At 47.7% G+C, this 24582-nt stretch overlaps 1 protein-coding gene across 3 annotated transcripts in view; it reads right to left on the reverse strand.

The window, feature by feature from the left end:
• The window catches only part of STXBP4 (syntaxin binding protein 4), a 599190-nt gene that overhangs the window by 478605 nt on the left and 96003 nt on the right, over nt 1-24582 (reverse strand). For 2 of the 3 annotated variants that reach the window (XM_078654416.1, XM_078654418.1), the window contains exons 2-3: nt 20246-20356; nt 1476-1608 (exon numbers count right to left, since the gene is read on the reverse strand). In XM_078654416.1, the coding sequence (XP_078510542.1) occupies nt 1476-1608; nt 20246-20271 (159 nt within the window). In that variant the 5' untranslated portion in view covers nt 20272-20356. Of the gene's footprint in view, nt 1-1475; nt 1609-20245; nt 20357-21926; nt 22047-24582 lie in introns of those variants that run through there. The other variant, XM_078654417.1, reaches the window with a different exon arrangement.

The following is a 24582-nucleotide window of genomic DNA, read 5'->3' on the forward strand; positions in this document are numbered from 1 at the left end:
CAGCAAGCTCGTGCTCGTAACGCCTCAGCCAATCAGATGGCAGAATTCCCAAATATCGATATCTGTAAATTTCGATAGTTCTCAAAAACTTTGTATATATCAAGCTCATGGGGAGTGTCCAACAATTAAATCACACTCGCGCGTGGAGAAGCTTTCCCCAACCCTTATTTATTGGTAAAGTAGTTGCACTTGCCAGCATTTATTCAGCAACCAACCACAGCCCTGACGCATTTCGAATAATCTTTTTCAAAGGGTTAGTGCAGTCAAAAGAGCATGTACGGCAACATCTTCCTTATAATGACATATCGTGAGACAACTCTGGATGAGTTATCACGTTGCATGATGGTCAGTGAAGTCAGATATTTATCCTCAAATGGATGCGCTTTAAATTCAGTGCTAATTGTAGGCTCTCCATGAGCCCCGGAAAGCGCAGCTGCATTAATCTGTGCTCTGTGCCCCACAACTGAAGCTCATATTATCTGAAGCTCCGTGGCCTTCATTGTGAAGTGGTGCAGATTCAGCAGGAGGACGGCCGCTACAACATCAAGCTCATTGGAGAGTGTCCAACAATTGAATCGCACTCGTGCACAGAGAAGCTTTCCCCAACGCTTATTTATTTTTACAGCAGTTGCACCTGCCAGCATTTATTCAGCAAGTGTTGTGGAAATCTTCTCTGTGCGCAAGTGCGATTCAATTGCTGGAGCTCGTGCTTTATTCATACTACCTTAGATGCGAGGAGTAAAGTGTGAATTATTTGATTTGATATATATATATATATATATATATATATATATATATATATATATATATATATATATATTTATAAACAAAGCGTGGTAAAGGCATACATTGTAAAAACATATGCGAGCTAAAAAAATGCAGGGTACAAAGGCGTGGTACAGGCATGCAGAGTATTTCCATGTGTTGTTCCATCATACAACCGCAACATTATTACACTACAACTAAAAACTAGAAGAATGAAATTAAAAAATCAGGTTACATAATCCCAATGAAACCTTTTCCCAACATGAGAAAACATTTCGCAAACATGTGCCTCTCACTTGAACTTACACAAGCAGTGACCACACAAAATGGACTTTGCAAGTTACTCCGCAATCCAATGTTAGGCTCTGTAAATGTAAATTATGTATGAAGTTCTATTGTGCCAATGCTAACTCGCAATCTCCAGTGCATATGAATGTATTACTCCACGGGTGAGGCTGCCCATCCCACCCAGCTATTGTGCCCTCAATTAGGATATTCAGTGTCTGAGATGTTCCCTGGCAGAATATGTAGTGTCAGAAAAACATTCTTGGAACAAATTGTAAACAGACGATTGTTAACACTATTTAGTCACACCCATGTATATATGTTAACATTGTCGAGTTTTGCTATTATTAAGTCTTAAAATGTCATTATGAGACTAAAGTAATGAAAAGCGTAAACATGAATCAATAAAGATAAATTGACTTTACCTTGTGACAGTCTTGTCCAGGGATAACTTCCTGAACATACACTAAAGGTCCTTCTGATCGGTTTACGCCGCCCATGATGCTCAGTCCGAGGCTGGTTCCCTTTGTCACCAAGATGGTATGAAAACCATCGCCACTACGAGAAAGGAAAGTACTGAAAGTTCAATTTCATCATTTCTAAATAATGGAAAATCATGGCAAAAGGTGCAAATGTCTGTCAGCATGCCAATCCTTAACTAGTGAATACACCTGAAGCAAGACGCGTGTGGACATGAAATCTGTAGAGTCAGAAGATTTCGGGGTCTAGGCATTAATCTCGGTTGCACAGTGAGGGTTCCTTCCATTCTAAACGAGACGTTTTATAACCGGGTCAGACAGGGGGAGTGAAAGGAGTCTGTTGGTAACAGATAATCTCATATTAAATACACATCGTTTAGGGGGGCGTGGCCACGGCGGCAACCGTAATGGCCGCATTGCTGTGAGGCTCCTCCGGGCGGGCACCCGAAGCGGACGACAAAGGAATGTAAATTGCATCCCCGCCACTACTGCCGGCCGTGTCCAGCCTCCGGATGTTCACTGGCAGCCCGCGAGGGTTTGATGAGCTGTGGGGACGGCTGCTAGCTTCGGCCGCGGCGGAGGACAGCTGAGTGTTCCGGACCTCGGCGCCATCTTGACAGCGACGCTGGTGCTCCGGGTGAGTGCTGCTCGGCCGAACGCGGCCGCGGCTTGGTTCCTCTTCTGCTGCCCTTCTCTGCCCCGCGCGCAGTCTCGCCGCCTCAGCTTGCTCCCGCTCTTTCCCCGTTTTTTTTTCCGGACTTTTGGATGCGGCTGCGGCCGTCGGCCTGTTGAGGCCCGGGAGCCGGGGACCAGATTTTGGGCTCGGGCGGAGCTGGGGGACTGGCTGCGGGCGCGAGGGGGGGGCGAAGGCGGGGTGAGCTGTGTGCCTGCTGGACGGTCTGAGGGCGCTCCCGAGCCCACATTACAGCCCCGCTGAGAGTCTGGGCGAGGTGCCGCCCTACCTTGCGGCCTGAGGGCCTTACCTGCTGCATTCCGTCGGGAGTGGTCACTGCCTACACACCGGAGCTTCCTGTAGCGCTGCCTGCCACTGCTTGGTCTCCCCTGCTTCTGCTCCTCTGGCGGCGTGCCGGCCACTTGCCAGTAGTGCTGCCCAGCGCTTCCTGGCCTTGGTGGTCTGTTGCTTGGCTTGCTCTAAGATTGATCCCTGCCACCCCGCCATTGTCGCAACGTCTGCGACCTCGTCAGCCATCCTCCACTATGGGGAAGAAGGACCCTGCTCAGAGAACCCTACAGTTTGACAAGCCTCCTCCTCCGACTGCCGACCTCCCTCCGGGTGCTACCTCGGGGGCCTCCGTGGCGCCGGATACAGGTGACGCCGCGACAATGATGGCTGCCATGATGGGGGAGATGCGCGCAGGCTTCAAGGCGCTGGATACAAGGTTCGACAGCCTGGAGCAGAAACTCTCTGCCATCAACTCTACGGTGCAAGCCCACGATCGGCGCCTGGATCTCGCGGAGTCTAGAATATCCGACCTGGAGGATGGGTCTTCCAAAGCTTTGAAGCGCCTGGAGAGGGTGGAAAAGATTTTAAAGGATGTCGCCATCAAGAACGAGGATTTGGAGGCGCGCAGCCGGAGGAATAACATCAGGATCCTTGGCGTGGCGGAGACTACAGCCACTGGCCGATTTGACACCTTCGTAGAGAACCTACTTATTGAACTGTTTGGCAAAGACACCTTTACGGCTGGTTTTGTTGTGGAAAGGGCACACAGGTCCCTGGGTCCCAAACCGCGTTCTGGTCAGCTGCCCCGACCCATCATTGCCAGGATAATGAACTTTCGTGACCGTGATGCCGCGCTTCGGGCGGCACGTGAGATGGGTGAGGTGAGGTGGCAGGGGAGCAAACTGTCCTTTTTTCCTGACTATACTGTTATGGTGCAGGAGGCTCGGAGGAAATTCACCAGCGTCAAGGCAGCGCTCCGAAACCTGGGCCTCAAGTACAGTATGCTCTACCCGGCCCGGCTGAAAGTGGAGGCCCTTGGCCGGTTCCGCATCTTTGACTCTCCAGCTGAGGCTCAGGACTTCTGCCACTCGTACAAAAAGGGGCCTGGATCGGCCGCGGGCTCCGGCTCCACTTCTCCTGTCATTCATGACACTCAGGCGAGCGATGATTTGTTTACGGACGCTGGCCAGGGCTGAATGCCCCCATCACTCTAGCTCTGTTGCATTCTTCTTCTTTGCAGGGATGACTTCCAGTTCTTCTACTAACATTCATCATTGACATTCCCACCGTTCCGTTGGGTTGCCCGCTCGGGGGTTTGCGTTGCCTCCCCCCATGGCGCGTGCCGTACTGTTTTGTTTCCTTTTCTTGGTTTTGCTAGATCGAAATATGCAGCCGATTTCGCATGTTTTCCACATTTTGCATTTATTGTGCTGCACTACTGATTTGCAACTAATGGGGTTCTGCCTCTCATGGGGTGCTGGGAGGCTGGGCGGTGGGTTGGGTGGGGGGGTAGGGTTTTTTCCTTGTTTTTTCCTGTTTCTGGTATTTGAGTGTGAGACGCAAGACGAAGGTTTGCTAACTGGCCTCTTCACGCCCTTGATTCTTGATTTGACTCTATGGCCCGGTTAGGATTACAGACTGGCCCTTCTAGTTTAACGTTAATGACATGGAATGTCCGAGGCTTGAATTCCACCCGGAAGCGGAAACTGGTTTCACAGTATGCAACGAGACATAATGTTGATGTGCTTGTTTTACAGGAGACGCATATGGCTAAGTCTGACACACTTTCCTTTGCGCGGGGGTGGGGGGCCCATAGAGTGTTTTCGTGCTTTAGTCGGTATGCACAGGGTGTGGCGGTCTTGGTGCACAAACGTATACCTTTTGTCTTGACGGGTAGCAAGGTGGATGGGGAGGGGCGCTATGCGATTCTCCAGGGGGTGCTCTTCGGATATAAGGTAGCAATTGTGGGGGTATATGGTCCTAATGTAGACTCTCCGGCCCATCTCGAGGAGTTGCACCTATCTCTGCTACACGCTGACATTGACTTGCTGGTGATGGGGGGAGATTTTAACTTGCTGATGAACCCTGGCAGAGACAGCACTTCTATCTCCCCCGACCGCAAACCTATATCCCGCGCTGTGATGGCTGATATCTGCTCCCACTTTTCACTACAGGACATAGAGGCGACGCGTCACACTACCTCCCCTTCCTTCACGCACCACTCCAGCTTCCACGGCACGAGCACCAGGATAGACTACTGGCTCCTTTCTCCGGGACTGGCAGGCTGGGTCACTGATCTCCGCACCCTACCGCGCACGCTCTCTGACCATTCTCCCGTGTTGCTGGCGCTTGCGGTCCCAAGGCTGGGTGGATACGAACGGCAGTGGCGATTCCCAGGGCGCGCGCTTGCGGATCCAGTATTCACTGAGGGGATCCGCTCTGCGATCGAGGACTACTTCGACCTCAACACTGGCTCGGTGGCCGCATGGGCCACTCTGTGGGAGGGGTTCAAGGCTACTATTAGAGGAGTCTGCATTACCAAACATGTCGGTGCGCTGCGTGAAATCCGAACTTCCCTGACCCGCTTAGAGGCTGACCTGTTGGCCCTCGAATCCCGAATTGTCGCTGATTCCTCCCCTGTCCTCGAGGCGAAACGCATTGAGCTCCTTTTGCAGTTCAGGGACGAGGCAGACAGAGAGCTGAATTATCTGGGCAAGTATCACACTGCGCGCCAGTACGGTGAGGGAGACAGACCTGGCAAATTGTTGGCCCAATTGCTGCGCCCGCCTCGACAAGCTGCATACATTACACAAATAACTGATGACGATGGCATGCTGCACTACAATACTCCCGCCATATGCAATACATTCCTGACCTACTACAAACGCCTTTACAAGTCTGCCCTTTCCGACGAACACCGTGACCCGGGTCCCTATATTGATGAAATAGCTATGGTCTTCTTGGAGAGGTATATGCAGGATTTCTTGGCAGATCCCATCACACCCGAGTTGATAGTGGAAGCGATAGACTCACTGAAGGGGTCCTCAGCGCCGGGCCTGGACGGCTTTACGGCCGATTTCTATCAGACGTACAAGGAGGAACTAGTGCCCATTTTGGTTGAGGTGTATGCCGAAGCTTTGGAGTCCGGTATTCTCCCTCCCACGCTCCGTGAGGCGGTTATAGTACTGTTACCCAAGCCGGGCCGCGACCCTACGGTTTGCAGCTCCTACCGCCCGCTGTCCCTCCTGAACCTGGATTATAAAATCCTGGCCAAGGTGCTCGCGCTGCGGCTTGCGCTGCTGGTGAACTCCATTATTTCGCCGGTGCAGGCTGGCTTCGTCCCTCAGAGATCCACTTCCCTTAACCTTCGCACTCTCTTCTCGGTACTGCATAGAATTGACCCTGACGTCCCGGCTGCTGCAGTCTTTCTGGATACCGAGAAAGCGTTTGACACTCTGGAGTGGCCTTTTTTTTTAGATATAATGCGTAGGATGGGCATGCCTGCAATGTTTGTGGCGACTGTTGAATTGCTGTACACAGCTCCCACGGCTCGCATTCGCCTTAATGGCACCATCACTGATAGGTTTACTCTATCCAGAGTTACGCGACAGGGATGCCCCCTGTCCCCCTTACTTTTTATACTGGCCATGGACCCACTGGTCCATCACTTTCAAGAGCAGCATCTGCACAGGGGGCTCCAGTTCCGTACTGGACCTCTTCTGGTGTCACTCTACGCAGATGACATGGTTCTTTATGTCCGTGCCCCTGAGACCAACCTGCAACCTTTGCTTTCGGAAATTACGCGATTTGGGGACTATTCTGGTCTAAAGGTTAATTGGCACAAATCGCAGTTATTCCCTCTCACCAACGCCACGGCGAGATGGCCCTGCTCCCTCCCGCTGGAGTGGTGCGAGGACTCAGTCAAATACTTAGGGATACATATCCACTTAGATACTACATCCATTATCCGCCTGAACTATGGCCGTGCCCTTGATTTTTTAGAAGACAACACTGATCGCTGGCTCCGCCTTCCGTTATCGATGGCTGGGCGCATAGCAATTGTAAAGATGGTGGTTCTGCCCCGGTTTTTATATCTGTTCAATAACATCCCCATCCCTTTAAAGCAGGTTTTTTTCACCCAATTGCGCACAGCCCTACTCAGACTGGTTTGGGGGGGCAAACGCCCTCGCCTGGAGCAAGCTGACACTGCCTTACGAGAGGGGCGGTTTTGGGGTACCTGACTTCCATATGTATTACCTGGCGGCCCAATGCTCCTACTCCCACCCCTGGTACCACCCAGATGCCAGGATTCAACATTTAAAACCTGAGGCAGACGCGGCGCTCCCTGTGTCGCTGGATGCCGTGCTTCCCAAAGGCTTCCCCCGCGACCCTCACGACATACTCCCTCTCACTACTACGACTTGGGCTTGGGACAAACTCAGACGCTTACTGCGCGTAGACATACTATACTCCCCAGCACTCCCACTTCCCAACCCGCATTGGCTCCCCATTACGGGCGAGACATTGATTAGTCGTACACTTGCTAAGTACCAACTGCACACTATGGGAGACTTATTCCCTGATGGCCACGCTCTTTCTATTTCTGAAGACCCCCGCTTCACCGACCGCACTTTTATGGACACGTTTGTGTTTGCGAGACTGAGGGCACTGTTGCGGGCTACATTCCCCACTTTCCCGTTGCCGCCCGCGGACACTTTGGCTCTCACACACATCATCCAGACCTCTTCAGGGGCTCACGTTGTGTCCAAACTCTACAAACTCTGCCTGTCCTCCCTTCCTGTGTCGGACGAGGCGGTGCGGGCCGCATGGGAACTGGATCTGGGCATTCAGATAACTGACGACCAGTGGGGCGCATGTTGTGCCATGACCGGGGAAGTTTCTATGAACAGCAGACACAAACTTATTCATTTTAAATTCCTACGTAGGCTGTATCACACACCTGCGCTGGCTCACAGAATTGATCCGAATCGTCCCCATACTTGTCCTAAATGTAATGCCCCCCAGGCCGACTTCGCTCATCTTGCCTGGACTTGCCCGAAGCTGCACTCTGTGGAGAAGTGTGGCTCAGGGGTTAGAGGCAGCAGACCCGGAAGCTGAGATCGGTCCTGGACCAGGGTTCAATTCCCCGCCTCGGCGGGTCTTGGGCTAAGAATTCCACGGACTCGATAATTCTCGCCCCGGTGCCTCCTCGACTCATGGGTTCACACTCTGCGACTCTGGGCAATAGCTTGCTTAATCTCCACAACGGCCCCTCGCGGCGGGATGCCTGACTTTCACATCGTGGATACCCTGCTATCTCACAGGGGAATACCAGGACGGGTTCCCTAAGCAAGCGCCGGGACACCCACTGCGGGTAGCTGTGCGCTATATAAGCTCAACTACATTTACATTTACATTTACATTTACTCTTATTGGGTTGAAATACACGACACACTAGGTGAGATCTTGGGGCTGCCCCTATCGGTCCTTCCAGAAATTGCACTGATGGGCTACATGTCCGAATTCCCCCGCAAGCTCCGCAAGTTGGCGTCTATCTGCCTCCTTCTGGCCAAGAGAGAGGTCGCGCTGCTATGGTGCTCGAAACGCGCTCCCTCAGTTGCCGCTTGGCTTAGGAGCGTGGCATTCTGCAATGTGAATAGTGTGGAGTATTCTGACCAACTCCCGTCCTCCTCCCGCCCTACTGACATTTGGGGTCCATACCGCCAATACATTTCACGGAAAACGCTGGAGGCTCCCTCCCAGTCCCTGCATCCCAACAACCCGACCGGAGTGGGCTAGACCTTGGGGCCCGCATTCCACACTTCCTCACTGGTGGTGCCTCTGCGACTGTTGGCCACTACTTTCTTGGTGTGGAGACAGGGCCTGCTGGGCGGGGACCCGTTGCTGTTCCCGATACTAGGGTACTTCGGACCTATGCAGGGGTATGTCCCACCCAAGCTCACGCAGCACACCTTTCAGCTCTTTTCGACGACTCTGCACTATACGACCTCATGCTGCTAGTCCAACTCCTTCCTGGGTGAAAAGGTTCCGGGTATATGTTTATGGTGATGTGATCATTGGCTAGGATACCACTTACTGTGATAATGATAGCTTTACTGTACTAGTCTTGCACTCTACTTATCATTTTGTTGTCCCCTTTTTTTTTTATTCTTTGGTTGTTTTCTGACCTATTGGTATTGTGTAATTTGTGTGTAGATTGCTTTATTAGAAAATGTTTTTCTACTGTAACAGTTCTCATGCTGCATGGTGCAACCCAGATGTCTGTCTTATGTACTCATTACTGTGCGGATTAAGCTACTTGACAACCTACACACAGACTCTGTAACATAGCATTGTTTTTCTTTTCATCTGACACTGTGGTTTGCGACATCTGCCTCAATAAAACTGTTTAAAAAAAAAAAAATACACATCGTTTAGATTAAAATATGTACAAACATATGTTCTGCGTCTCAGAGGCAAATGTTGGCAAGCAAAGTAAGCCATTTATTTAGCACTATAGTAAATAGACAGCTTACCAGAGGCGAAAGTGACTGAGATGCCCATGCTGTTCAGGGGCCTCTGAGATACTGACCAGTACTGGCATCTTGCAGCATCGGAGCATAAAACTGTGTTAGTCCTCTGTGGCCGATATGAGTAGCACTTAAGGAAGTAGCTAGAAGATTCTAGAATCAGGCAACAAACAAACAGGAAACAGTCGGAGCTAAAGCCGGTCAGTTTAACATCCAATGTCAAACTGGCATATAATCCGCAATGCGTTCAGAAAATAGGTCAGGCATATATTTAACTGGATCCCTTCACATACCCTTGTAACGACGCGTTTCTAATGGTCCACGGACCCATGGGTCTGGTGAAAGAATGGCTTTACAGTTAACAAAAAGCCAAGAGGTGATACTAAACCATTGGGATCATTAATGTAGAATGCAATTGTAGATTGCACACTTTCTTATATCAGATTGGTGAAAAGCCTATGTATCGACTAGTAATTGGCAGACTTGTAAAGCATGCCTGGGAAGGAAAGAAAAGTCAGGAAGGAGGTCTGTGATACGTTTTCTCTGGGACGAACAGTGGTTACTGTGAGGTATCCGTTGTGGGCTCTGTTGTTCACCTAGTGCCCCAGGTACTATTCTACTCCAAATGAATAAAGATAATGCCTTGTCTCTGCAAGGACAGAGAGAGAAGTCAAGGCTCACTGCTGGTAAACGTACAGAGTTGGAACTTAGACACTGTATGGCACGTGTGATCATACTCCAACTCAGAGCCTCTCTTAGACCTGGTGAGATGGCTGATGGCTCACCAGGTGAGTGGAAGTCATGGCTTCCACTCTCCTGATAGAGGACTCCCCACCACAATTAGAGAGCTTCCAAATGCAGGCAGGGATCTCTGTGTTTTCAGGGGAGCATCCAGGGTGCTGGATTGATAGAAGGCACAGATGATGACCAGGGGGGAGCTAGGTGGCGCACACATAAGATGGCCGCACTGTCGTGAAGTTCCTGCAGCTCTGCGTGAATATCCTTCATTTATCCTGCTCAGAGGTCCTGCTGGCTTCTTTAAACAGTAGCCTGATGAAGATATAGACTCGATGGGGACTCGCTGAAAAACAATTAGCTGATTTGGGCCACTTCTGCTCCTGCTGTAATGCCGTGAAGATCAGGCCGGAATAAGGGATGGAACGGTATGGTGCCCTGACTCGGCCTTCAGAGCTAGGCAAGTCTGCTGCTTTACCTGAGGCGCCCAGGCCTTGTGACGCAGACTAGGCGGAGGAAGTGAAGACGCCCCGATCCTCACGATCGTGGCTGCGGCGCGAATGAGGAGGGCCCTACCTACTTGTTGCCTGTTAAGTGCTGTGGCTGTCGCGACAATGTTGGAGGAGGGAGATGAGCGGCGCTGCATGACCTGTGCCGCGGGCGCCCAGAGCCCTTTGGCGGTTGGACGCTCGCAGCCATAACTATCCTGTATTTTGTAGCAGCGCTTGTAGCAGCGCTCGGAGAGCTCCCGGAGCGGTTGTGCTGCCTTACCTGCCAGGTGGCTTGTGAATAAACGCTGGACAGTGCGCGGTTTCGCCTCTCCCACCCCGGTGTGCATTTGGATGACCGGGGCCCGCTGTAGTGACTGCACCGCTCCCGCTGCCTTGGCCAGTCGCGCCCCCGGCTTGTGCCCGGCCTCCCTCGCTGCTGCAGCGGTGGTGTGACTTGCGTGCAATCTGTTGGCGGACCTGCCCCTTCATTTCACGGTGAGCCACATTGCAGTTGTTGGGGGTGCGGAGAGTGGGGCTGTGACTGTGCCACTGCCCCTCCCTTGACAATTTGGGGACGCAGGACACACCATGGACTGGCGCCAAATTTAGTCAGGGTGCACAGTTTCATCCTTTTCTGTGCATTGTATTGCTGCTGACGCGGTGGTGCTGTTCGTGAGGGTGAAGGCGATGGCAAAGGTGAAATTACCGACATTATAGGTGGCACTTTGGATCCTCTCCCCAAATTGCTGGCCATATGTGTGGAGGTCGCCCCAAGGGACTGTCCTGACGTCTTGATAAGCTGATGCCCTGAGGTATTGGTGCACTATAACCCACTGCCCCATTTTTGAACCCGCCAGACAGGCTTCACTCCCCATGGGAGGATGCGCACAACTGGAGGCGAAAGGCCTGATTGATCTGGACTGCTCACTGCTGGCACACTGGGGGAACCGCGATCGCCTGGCAGACTGAGCACGCAGGTGGCAGGCACTTTGATATACCCTCTGCATCGCTGCTCAACCTACTACTGGCCCCTACTAGTTGCTGTGTGCATTGTCTCCTTTCCTCGTGAGACACATGTAGCGACATAGAGGATAAACGGGCGTGCTTTGAACACAGGGCACCATGGGCAAACCAGATAACCGTCAACCCAAACTGAACTTTGAAGCGGCGAACCAGAGTGTTCATTGCCTGCAGGAGAACCAGGACCTGGACAATAGAGATGAGGCCAAGGGCGGTGCGACCGCACAAACTACTGATGTTCAGAGTATTCTTCAGGAGGTCCGATAGGGGTTCGCTACCATTGTGGACAAGGTTGGCAGAATGTCATCAGGTATGGAAGCCATTGCGCACAAACTGGAGGGGCATGAGGACCGCATAAAGGAGACAGAGAGGAGCATCTCGGATACTGAGAATGCAACAACTCGGGTCATGACACAGGTCGCCCACATGAATAAACTTCTGAAACTCGTCGCTCCAAAGAATGAGAACTTCGAAGCGCGCAGTCAGCCCAATAATATTCGAATCCTACGAATTACAGAGTCAACCAAAACAGGGAAGATGGAGGAGTACGTGGAAAAATTGTTCTTATGCTCAGTCGGAGCGGAAGCTTTCTCCAACCACTTCATAACAGAACGTGCACATCGCACCCTGGGGACGCGCCCGCCTCCTTGCAGCACACTGCGTCCCATGATAGTGAGACTTTTAAACTATAGGGATCGGGTCGTTGCACTCTGTGTAGCGAGAAATAAACAACAACTGACCTATGATGGCAATACATTCTCCATTTACCCGGACTTTACCCTCCATTTACCCGGACTTTACCCCTATGGTCCAAGAGGAGAGACGCAAGTTCACGAAAGTTAAGAATAAACTGCGGCTTGCCCAAATTGATTATGCGCCGCTGTTGTACCCCACGCGCCTCATGGCCATGCATCAGGGTAAACAGTGGTTTTTCACCAAGCCACAACAAGGAGAAAAATTCCTCAAACACTTGAAATGCACGAGTCGCAATAATGGAGCTTTGGCGTCATCGCAACAGTCCTCCTAAATGGGAGCGGAAGATGACTCACAGTAACTATTGTACTGCTTATCATTGCTTTCTGAAAGGTGAAATGAGAAGATTACGATTGCTAGACAGCTAGAATTATGATATTCATCACGTAAATTGTTCCGCTGACTGGTCACTCTGAGCTCTTTCCCGTGCACGCTGCACACCCTCGGCTCCTCAGAGTCCTGCCCTTCCATCTGCGGGGGACTCTATGAGCGGGGTGTACCTGTGCTGTCACCTAGGGATACCCCCCCATGGGCATTCCCCTACTGTTGTAGACTGTATGACTTGTGCAGTGTGTGTTTGGTTTCTTCTTTTTTTTGTTTTCAATGGGAGAAAGGGAGGGGGTGTGATTATTTCTGGCAAGTTGGGGCAGCTTCAGTGGGTGGGGGGGATCATGGGGGGAATGTTTCAGTTTACACATGTTCTTCACAAAGCAGGCTGCTTTTTTTCATAGCTTAACATGGATGGCATGCGATTCAGTTGTTGAGCTTTAAGCAAAAATGATGGCTATGCAGTATGTACAAACCCATGAGCTGGGCTACACCACTTGGGTATGGGCCTCTTCATTGACAAGCACATAGGCCCATAGCTGACACAGGTCCAGAGAAACTGAATATTGTTACATGGAACATCAGAGGTTTGGGAGATCCGCGTAAAAAGCGACACATACTAGCCTATTTAGACATGCATCAAGTGCACATAGCTATGTTGCAAGAGATGCATTTTAATCCCCAGCGTGTCAACACTTTTGCAAGTAAGTGGGCGGAACACAGAATGTTTTCCTCTTATTCGTCTTATGCGAAGGGAACGGCCATACTCATAAAGAAGCGTACACCTCTTCAGCTGGCTGGAGCTACCTGGGACACGCAGGGGAGATATTGCCTGGCCTGGGGTAGACTGGGTTCTGACTAAGTCACCCTGGCCTGCTGCTATGGGCTAAATGTGGATGCCCCGGACTTCTATTCCGCATTATGGGCTAAGATCTTTGATATAGGCTCCAACCACATAATCTGGGGAGGAGACTTTATTGTTGCATGCAACCCAGATATTGATAGGTCTCACCCTGCCCCCCATCACTATACTAAAGCACGCACTGTCCTGCAAAACACGCTAACTACTTACCAACTGATTGATGCCTGGAGACATACTCACCCCCACAAACTAGAGGGAACACACTACACTGCGCAAGCGGCATCGTGGGCACGACTGGATTATTTGTTCCTGTCCCGTGGGCTGGACCCAGCCATATCTCAGGCGCAGCACCTGTCTCGTACTTACTCAGACCACGCCCCTGTCAAACTTACACTGTCATCAGCAGATTACTGCCCCCCACGCAATAGTTGGAGACTACACGCTCCTATTCTATTAGACTCGTTTTTTTTTTTCAGGAGGAGCTGAGTGAAGAGGTGCACTATTTTTTTGTGCGGAATAGAGATTCAGTATAGAGTGTTGAGACCATTTGGGAGGCATTCAAAGTTACACCTAGGGCATACTGCATATCTAAGGGGTCAGAGTACTCAAGGACATTACGAACACACTGAGCAAGCTGGAAACAGAACTCAAAGCGCTAGAGACGAAATTGGCTTCACGCCCGGATAGTTCCACCCAACTTAAATTTAGAGAGACACTCACAGAGTATATGGACTCGGCACGGAGAGAATCACGCTTCAGGGGTAGATATTGGGTGGCCCGACGTTATGGCGAAGGGGAAAGGCCGGGCAAGGCAGTGGCAGACACGATTAGAAAACCACGCTATTCCAACTATGTGTTAGAACTTGAAGACCCGGGTGAAGTGGTATATAGAGACACTGTGAACATACTCAATGCCTTTACCACGCATTATGCTTAATTGTACACCACACATAGGGTTGATGACTTAAATCTGGAAAGCTATTTGGAGGATGTGACATTGGTATGGCTGAGCGATGTGCAGCAAAAGTTTTTATGTGCCCCGTTTGAGCTTGATGAGGTAAGGGACGCAATCATGCACATGCAGTCGGGGAAGGCTACTGGTACAGATGCCATTCCCATAGAGTTTTACAAAACTTATATAGATCAGATGGCCCCCATACTGCGCAAAATCTACAAAGATGCTTTGGACACTGGCTGCCTTCCTCCTTCCATGAGAGAGGCCCTCATCATTTCGCTTTTAAAACCAGGGAAAGCACCCCATCAGTGTGACTCCTACAGACCACTGTCCCTCCTTAATTGTGATGTAAAAATACTGTCCAAACTCATCGCCACCTGACTTAGCTTACTGATGGAAAATCTGATTCTTCCCAATTAGTCTGGCTTTTTGCCCGGTAGAGCTACTTCCCATAATTTAAGAACCCTTTTCACTGTGTTAAATAATGTCTCCTCTGAATTGCCCTTGGTGGCTGTATTTTTAGATGCCAAAAAGGCTTTTGATTCAATCGAGTGGGACTATATCTTTGGGGTGATGTTGCGAATGGGTTTTCCGCCCCTCTTTCGCTCCTGGATCCAACTAGTATATCGCTCGCCAGTTGCGAAGGTACTCATAAATGTTCGCATATCCCAGGTGTTCCTGATCACAAGGGGCACCCGGCGAGGATGTCCCCTATCCCCCTTACTTTTTGAGCTTGCGGTTGAACCGTTAGCGGCAAAGCTGCGGCAGGGTCATAAAGATAAAGCACTGCGGAGAAATTTGAGGCAGATATTAATATCCTTATATGCGGATGATATTACTCTATATATTCGCTATCCGCAGCACAATTTAAATCCAATCCTCAGGGAATTCATTGTCTTTGGGAAACTCTACGGGTTCCAAATCAATTGGGGTAAGTCCTGTATCTTTCCCCTGACGGCTGCAACAGTTCGCTTCCCGTTGGATTATCCTTTAGAGTGGTGTGAGGAAGAGTTGTGGTATTTGGGCCTTCATGTCACGAGGGATAGGGACAAACTGATGCGCCTTAATTATGGTACGGCCCTGACGCGCATAACGGATTATGTTTCCCGCTGGATTACACCCCCTATTTCTATAGCGGGATGGGCGTTCCTAATTAAAATGGTGATACTACCCCAATTACTCTTATCTGTTTTTAAATATACCGTTTCATCCGGGGAGCTACTTTTTTAAAGCACTCAAGTCTGAACTGATATGATTGGTGTTGGGGGGGCAAACACCCGAGACTGCAGTGGAATGTTCTCACTAGACCATACTCGCAAGGAGGATTGGGTGTGCCCAATTTCGAATTATATTATATCAGTGCGCAGGCCCACTATGCGTACTTCTGGGTGCACCAACCAAGCTTTATGCCACAAGTGGCGGCAGAGCTCTGGCTCGCACATCCCATCCTGATTGAGGGTGCGCTGTATAACACACCTACTGTCAGAGAAAAGACGCCAACTACTGTTACCTGTACCATCGCAGCGTGGCAACGCATAGGTCGTATGTTGGACACCCCCCTGCTCTATTCTCCGCTACTGCCTCTCGCATATCATCCTACCATGCCCCTTCTCCAAGAAGCAATATTTCATAATTTCGCAGACCGTACACACATTAAAACTTGGGGGGACCTGTATCATGAAGGCCAGTTTTGAAAGGCTGAGCATGTCTTTCAAGGCTTACAGCAGACGCCGCTTGATGTTTTTTTTACATATGTCTCAGACAAGGAATCCGTTCCCTCACCCCGGACTTTCCGGCTGAGCCCCCAGTACTTGCTCCGCTACAACTGACTCTTAAAAGCGACAGCCAAATGACTGGTATCACTGATATACCGCACAGTGCACACACAAAGAGAGGAACCGCCTGCACTAGCTAGAACGCGCTGGGGTGCGGAATTGGGTTTTGATTTGACAGACAAGCAATGGGAATACTGCTCCTCGCAGACAGAGCAGGTCTCGGCTGGCAGCAGGCTACGTATAATACACTACAAATTCCTACATAGATTGTATTACCCCCCCGGCCCGGATGCATAGGTATAATCTGTGGGATACAGATAGGTGCGACAGGTGTCAGGCCCCGGAAGCAGATTTCTTGCATCTAGCCTGGGAATACATGACTATTGGAGACATGTTTTTGAAGCCCTGAATTTGATGATAGGTACTCATATTGAGCCCACACCACTACTGGCCCTGCTAGGATATAATAAACCACTGCAGGCGGCACATCGCAAATATGTGGCCCTCGCGTTACTTATGGCAAAAAGGCGGGTGGCATGCTGATGGGGCAGAGAAAGGGCGCCCAAGTTCAAAGTCTGGATTGACGACTTCGTTTTTTGTCAGGAACAGCTCACAACATACGCTGAACTGTTACCAAAAACTTCCGGGCCTAGGGACATTTGGGGCCCCCTAACGTGCTATCTGTTAGCGCACCTGCGTGCGGACCCTGCAACAGAGAAAGAGATGCCAGCCTCCTGAGGGTTTCTGAGCACACACACCATTATTGGATTTGTATTCCCTTGAGGGTTGTGGTGCTATTGGTCTGTGTTGATTGAATTGCATATTGACACGTTTGGACTGTCCGGATACGCCCGGGATTGGACGCTATTGGGGTCAACAAGACAGCAGATTATTATTGATGGAATGTGTTGCGGGTACCTGGTAATACTTACCTGACTGTGGACATGTGTGATGCATTGACCAACTGCAAGCTAATCCTTGATGTTTAAGTACATGCTTCATTGTGCCTTACTGAGCAACGGTGTGTACTCCAATACTCTTAGATGTTGTGAAATAGCTGTACCGGTAATGTGCCAACTATTGTAAGCGTAAATGACACACAAAAATGGTTTGTTTGGAAAATAATAAACAGAAGTTTAAAAAAAAAAACAGATGTTGACCAGAAGATACTATGTTTGACACCTCCTATCTACAGAATATTTTGCTCTCCAAGAACAAATGCCCAAAATAGGAGTTTGTTCTTGCAGAACAAAATAGCAGAGGTCTGATGCGCAGGGTGATTTCTCTATGTACGTGGGTGCCATTGTGCGACTTCCCTACCGATGAGTACCATGTATTGCACAGTGGTCACTGGTAGGAAAAACAAATGACGGTAGCCCACCCTAAACATAGAATACATTAAAGTATGGATGGAATTTTTGAATTAATCTCAGCCATGTATACTTACTCTGGCACGCAATCCTAGTCCATTGTTTTCTTGGCCCCCATGCCACCTCACATCAGACCCACCCATAGTTAATCAACCTTGGTCCTGCGCCAATAGAAACAGTTCAGGCTGAACTGCCAAGTCATCTCTGAACAAGAACATAAGCAACTCAAGTTTCAGTTTCAGCCTATTTGGGCCACTTAACACTGCTCCCTTTTTTTGCCAAGGCATTGGAAAAGTATGTGAATGTGGTCATCACTGATTTTATCGAGACCTCTAATGCTCTTCATCCCAGTCAATCGGGTTTTAGAGCTAATTCTAGCACCGAAACGGCCTTACTGGAGGTTACTTAAACTACTAAAGCCACCCTTGCTAGAGGAGGCAAGGCAGTATTGATACTGCTGGACCTCTCGGGGGCCTTTGATACAGTGCCCCATGGTCGACTCTTACAGAGACTCTGGGAATGCGGTATCGGGGGCACGGTTTTCAGGGGGTTCTCCTCTTTTTTGGCAGATCGTCAGCAAACTGTATGGCCCCCCTCCTTTTTCTGCAGATATTCCTCCGATGAATGTGGGAGTGCCTCAGAGCTCAGTTTTTAGCCCAACGTTGTTTAATATTTATATGGCACCATTGGCACCCCTGCGGAACAATATGGGGCAAAAGTTATAACTTATGCTGACTACTCCCAATTGTTGTTCACGTATGAGAAGGATGAGCCGTTTAATGCAAATTCAATCAATCTATGTTTGACTTATGTATTTGATTGGTTTCGACAGAATCAATTATCTTGTAATTCAGCAACAACTGAAATAATCTTCTTCGGGCATACCCCAGGTGATGAATGGGGGGAATTGGTGGCCTCAGAATCAATTCCCTCCTGTCTGTCCAGTTACCACCGTTAAAAATCTGGGAGTCATGCTTAATTCAGATCTTTCCAATATGTGGCTGGCAACTTTCCACCTCTGCTCCCTTTGTCCCATAGGAAAACTGTGGTCCAAGCTCTGACTATGTCCAGGTTGGATTATGCTAATGCTCTGTACCTGGGAATCCCTAACTATCTATTGGGCCGCCTACAGATTTTTCAACATGCGGCCGCCAGAGCTATTTCTCTGGTAGGGCCAAGGACCCATATGACGATTCATCTAAAAGCTCTACACTGGCTTCCAGTGAAGAATATGACATATTTTAAGTCTCTTGTTCTGCCCTTTAAGGCCCTACATAATAGTGGGGCTCAGTACATCAGAAGGATTTTTACACCTTATATCCCTGCCAGGACTCTGAGATCATCCACACAACATTTGCTACTGGTGCCTAAATTTCTTCGGTCTAGGAAGGGGGGCCGATCTTTCCAGGTGGTAGTGGGAAGACTATGGAACTCTCTCCCCCTCGCCCTTAGACACGAACAGGAGCTTCTCAGTTTCAGGCGTCAACTTAAGACCTGGTTGTTTATTCAGTAATGGTATGCATTCTAGTCCTAAGGACTACACCTTAGGACTAGAATGCATACCATCTCTCTTTCAAGGGGGTTCTTTCAGCGATGGGACAATCCTTGGAGTAGCTATGCGCTTTATAACTCCCCCATAACATTAACATAACACTTCAGTTGGATGCACCATACCGGCTGTCATATATGTGACAGGTATGCCCAGATGTGGGTTCTCTGCTTACTGTGCCCTAGGACACAAGCTATATCTGACTGATTAGGCCACTATAGGCCAAAACAGGACTTGGGATGCTTTTGTCTGCATTCAGAGGGTGCCTGGCCTGTCACTCCGTCCTGGACCTAGTTGAGTAGGATCAAGTCTGACATGCATGTGGATGGCTCATGATTTAGATGGCATGTTGGACAAAAGAACGATGAACTAGAATCCGGAGCAGAGTAATTTTCAGTCACGGAGATGAAATCAAGCATTCAATCCATCTTTTTTGTGTACCTCAGCAGGACACCCTAAACAGGGCAGACAACCATCACTGTGAACTGCCAGCTCTGTGGTGGAAGAGCGGTCAACATCATAGTTTTATTATGGTGGAGACCCTTGAAACTTCCCTGTCACAAACTATGGGTTAGGGTTCCTTCACCTCTAAATGGGACAGGAAAATCACAAGTTTGGCAAAACCGGTCATCTGCCATTTCACATTCTTCACAAAGAAGAGAAACCTACATTAACGCACACCGCAGCGATCCCCCAAATAAATATTTAAATGACCTGCGTTGCACTGGTTATTGTTTTCTATTCTAGAACGTTCTTAATTTGAGGGTTTAAGGTAACTTTAGAATATGGTATGTAGAAGGACCGAAGATTGTGATAAGTAATAATGACAAGCACTGGCAAAGGCAATAGGTTTGTGTGGCATATAAATCAAGTGTACAAAGTCAACCAATTGTAGTAAAGCATAGAAAAAACAAATGAATGATGGATGTTACACAAAATGTTTCTATAGCGTCCATTTTTCAGAAGCTTTTTACAGTGCTCACCGTCCAGTATTACTGGAACCCTCACAGTCGATTTAAGGATGCATTCAATTGAGGCAGATGGACATACCCAAATAGCTTACAGAACAACACCACCACTAAGATACGCCTTTGGCTGATCCAAGATGTGATTCACAATGTCTCAAGCCAATAGCTGATGGTTTGGGGGCAAAAGAGGCCAATGGCTAAATGAGATTAACCCAGAGCCACTTAAAGTAGAATACACACTGAGAATAAAAAAACGGTGGTCATCAATTATACCCAGTACACTTGCCTGTGTGTGCACCTTTTAATTACAAAATTATCAGTGGAGCAGCTTGAAAAAACTAGTTAATTAATAGTCACACACATAATTTAAAACACTGAATTAGCTAAAGCATCGCTATGTAGAGAAAAAAGCATTACTTTGTAGCTTGAGTTGAAGTTGCCATATCAGAAGTGAACTATCTTTAGAACTCAACCGCAGGTCAAGAAACCTTGATGAGGATGCTGTGACAGCGCAGGGACTCCGTTTGCCTAAAATATAAAAATGAAAAAGTAAAAAAATGTGTAGAGTTTTAAATACATTGCCGAATTTACCATAATAATCCACTTCCACGCCCCAAAAAATATGAAAACACAGTCGAATAGCCTCTAACCTCTTAACTTTAGCATAGGTGACCTCTGATTGCTTTATTCGTAAATACCTTTGGGCCAGTTAACGGAATATTCCATGTGATCTCAATCTACATTTGATTAAGGGAGCAAACGTAAATGAGGTGTCCAAGATTATAGAGCAAAATAACAGAAACGCAACACGAATGCCAAATAGAATCAGCTAAACACAGATGGTATCCACCTACGCCAGGAATTGTTTGAGTGTGTGTAACATATGATAAGCAACATCCGAACAACAACAAAACCTTCTGACACGAATGTTGTCTTATATTGACGGAAATAAGAAGTAAAACTGAAAGGGATTTAATACATAGACCTACCACACTATACCTTCTACATAAATATAGATATGTATTGAACAATATTTATATTGGAAACCTAATGGCAAAATGTATTTTAAATTAAGTAGAGGCCAATAATACTGATTGAAATCTGACCTAAAGAGCCTGGTAATGGCTTGGCCTGAAGGGTATTCCTAAGGAGGTGTTTGAAAAATAATGGCAATTTGTAATTGTAATGCACATATTGTCAGCATGAAGTGGGCGATTGTAGACCTGGGCAATAGCTCCCAAGGAATTTTGGGAAACTATAGTGCTACAAGGTGTTTTTGTCAGCTTATAACATAAGTAACTTCGAAAATAAATTAAATACCATTTAATAAAGGGGGTGGTGGCCTGCCCCAATGCTTTGCTTAGTAACTCTAGCTATATTTTATACTTTGTAAGTCTAATTTTGTTATTAATATTGCTAAAATGTTTTAGGACCTAAATACTGTTATACACGGAACGTCTGGGGTGATCACCAGTATATGTTTGGGCAAATTAGGGCCAGTTAGTGTGCTTTTAGAACAAGCTTGTTAAACATTGGTAGGATTTAAACCTACATCACTACTGGTATTTACAAAACGTGAATTTAGCTGGTTAGAAAAGTGCATTTGATTTCCACAATGACATTAAATATCACATCATTTAAGTGAATTACATTTCATATGTTTTGATAATTTTAGACACAGGAGGAATAAATGATCGGACCAATATCAAACGATTTTTAGTTAAACACTGTAGCTGGGATTTGAATCCAGGTATCAATGTTCTGAAATCAGCAGCTTAGCCTGTTAACCACTACTCTAGCAAAGCCAGTGTTTTTCGGACACTATACATGAGTTACAAAGAATATAACCAATAAAAAAGGTTTTCACACTGTGAGTAGATCGATAAAATAAAACATTAAGAAAAGGTCTCAAAGGAAAACAAAAGCATGTCATTCCTGATAGGAGTTAGTGCATCTTAAAAGTTCAAGCATAGATAAACCAACCATTGCACAAACAGGCCAAGTACTTTCAAATTGTTAGTAGCCACCGGTAATAACCCAATTTTGGTGCATCTTTCAAGGCGTTGGTTTTCATAATGCATGCATTAACATACTCTACCTTGCAAGCTTCCATTTTGCTAATAGCATGGACTCTTGTCAAACTTCTTATTGCCCAGGTAGTGGATTGTATGGCACCATACCTTCATATGAAACACGTTATCACTTTCTAGGGGACCCTATAAGAACACGTAGTAGGTTTGCAGAATTCCTCACCTAGAGGTCTATGTCATGTCGCTTTCTAGAATATTATAATTACCTTTAAGTTCACTTATCCTTCAAACATTCCACATGCATACACATACATAAGGACAAAATGGTGGGATACTGAAGTACTTATGAATTCAATTTAATAAAGCATTCAATAAAATATACACCAAGTTACACATTAAAAACATAATTCTAAAACTTTGATGATTTGATAATTGGACAAGACACTAAAAAGACAATTCTATTTGTCGATAAAACGTTTATTTGCGAGAATGCTTAAAAACAACAGCAAAAATAAAAATTCTTTGTCAGAATGTGGTTCTATGCAACAAAGTGTCAACGCGTTTCATTGAGTTAAAGCGTATGGAACCATGTTCTTCAGTACAATAAACATATGTCTTCTAAAAATGTTCATTTAAACCTATTTAGAAAAATGAACCATTAAGACTCCATTTACACATTATTTACATATATCTTGTACACCCAAAGTCAATTCATTGCGGTCTGATTAAAACACAATAAGTATTCCCACACCCACATTCCCATGTGCTTCCCCCAGGGTTGGGGTAATTAAAATCATCAAAATGGCATGCGTACTCCTCATATACACTGTATCCTTTATAAGGAACACACACCCACCAGTTAGGGTTCTCAATATCCCTAATCTTTTAAACTCCTTAGGTACAGCTTCTTGCGTCAGTAATCACAATAACAATAGACTCACCGGTACATAATACTCGATGAGACGCCATCGCAATTAATTGATAAAATAGTGACTCAATTCTTATGGGCATGTGCCACCCCCCCAGGAGAGCATTATAATTCCTGACTCTCCCCAGAGATCGAGGAGGAATGGATGTGCCCAATTTAAAATTGTACTATTGGGCTGCTGCCCTATAACAGCTAGCTTTCCTCTTAGATATAAGGGGAGAAGAGACAGAACAGGGGGAGGATTCCCCATCTATATATGAGCTCATACTGGGGGAACAGGCAGGGTCTGTCTCTTCCGACAGTTAGAATTTGGATATTACAAAAAAGTGTGATTTAAGGTTTTAATAGCCGCCTACCGCATATGGGGGACAATCCGCAAAAGAACAGGCCTTGGACTGTGGAAAAGTAAATTTTGCCATGTTCTGTGTCCCTACATGTCATCCATCATATGTTATGTGTGCATGATTAAATATGCATATGCATTCCCTATGTTCGATTAATGACGCAATTACAGTTGTGTCCACCTCTAGTATGGCAGTTTCCTGTTCTCGTGAATACTACGAATATCAGGCCCATGTAAAGCTACGTTGCCACGTTTCTCAGTGTGCACGTTATTCCATTGTAAAGTCCCTGTTTCTAGGCCTCAAAAGGGCCCGGACACCAGATTCAGCTCCTGTCTCCTGTCTCCTGAAGCCTCGCGGAGGAGCGATACAGCCCCCACCTGTATCCTCGACCCTTCACTTACTTCCTGCCTCGCAGTGCCCGGTTCAGCTTGGCTCTGCCTCTGAGTCTGCCAAGAGTATGTTATGATTCCAGTTATCCGTTCAGTCCTCCTTCTCTGCATTCCTAAAGCTACTGAATCGCATCAATAGTTTCCGTCATTGTCTAGCCTTCACGTCTCCATGTAAGAGAAATACTGCATTTAATGGTCATTTAATATTCTTCATCACGCACTACATGTAGAATAATGCATGGTCCAGTCTTAGTGTCTGTTAGCCTTTCCCCTCCTGACTTCTAGTTTATATCAACATGTTCTCTAAACATCAGATACTAGATACTGTTTAGGTACATGTCGCCCTGACTCTCCAGACTTCAGTCTCTGCTCCTAGCACAGAGTTCGAAGCCCCCAGCTTCTCCTAGTAACACGTCATTGCTAGTTTGCGCGCACCATCAGGTTAGAGGTCCCGGCTCCTCAGGTAGCCCCCTCCATGGTTTCCGCCCCATTCATGACATATTCTGTTACGTTTGCATCACATGCCTATGTATACGCCCTGTTACACCTCTTTTCACCCTTATCTTTCGCGACTGCTACGCGTCACGCCTATTGCTCCACCCACTGCTACGCCCATTGCAATGTAATGCTATGTGTTTGCGATATGTATATATGCCCATGTACTGTTATTAAAAAGTCACCCTCCTTTGTCCCGATTCTGCCCCCGGCAGCGCTGCCATCCTATTCCTGTGCAGGTGGTCCTGTTCCTGTCCTTTATGCTGTAATAAACCTGCAAACTCCTACTACCTCGAATCTTGACTCTTATTTATTGAGCTATCTGTTATTCATTTATTCATTCAAAAATAGGGTATTATTTATTTATTTACCACATAATGGCGCCCGAACAGGGACTTGCCCTTTCCCCACGCGTCGGTGAAGCCACGCCGACCCCCTGACCCTCTGCAGTCGTGACGGAACTCTTCTGCGCACCGGCAGATATTTCTGCTTCAAGTATCCCTCAGGCCCACGGAGGAGACGGAGGAGGCGGTCCAGCATCCAGACGAGACGGTGGAGGAACGCGGCG

This window comes from Lissotriton helveticus, chromosome 7 (genome assembly GCF_964261635.1).
Source record: "Lissotriton helveticus chromosome 7, aLisHel1.1, whole genome shotgun sequence".
Taxonomy (NCBI): Eukaryota; Metazoa; Chordata; class Amphibia; order Caudata; family Salamandridae; genus Lissotriton; species Lissotriton helveticus.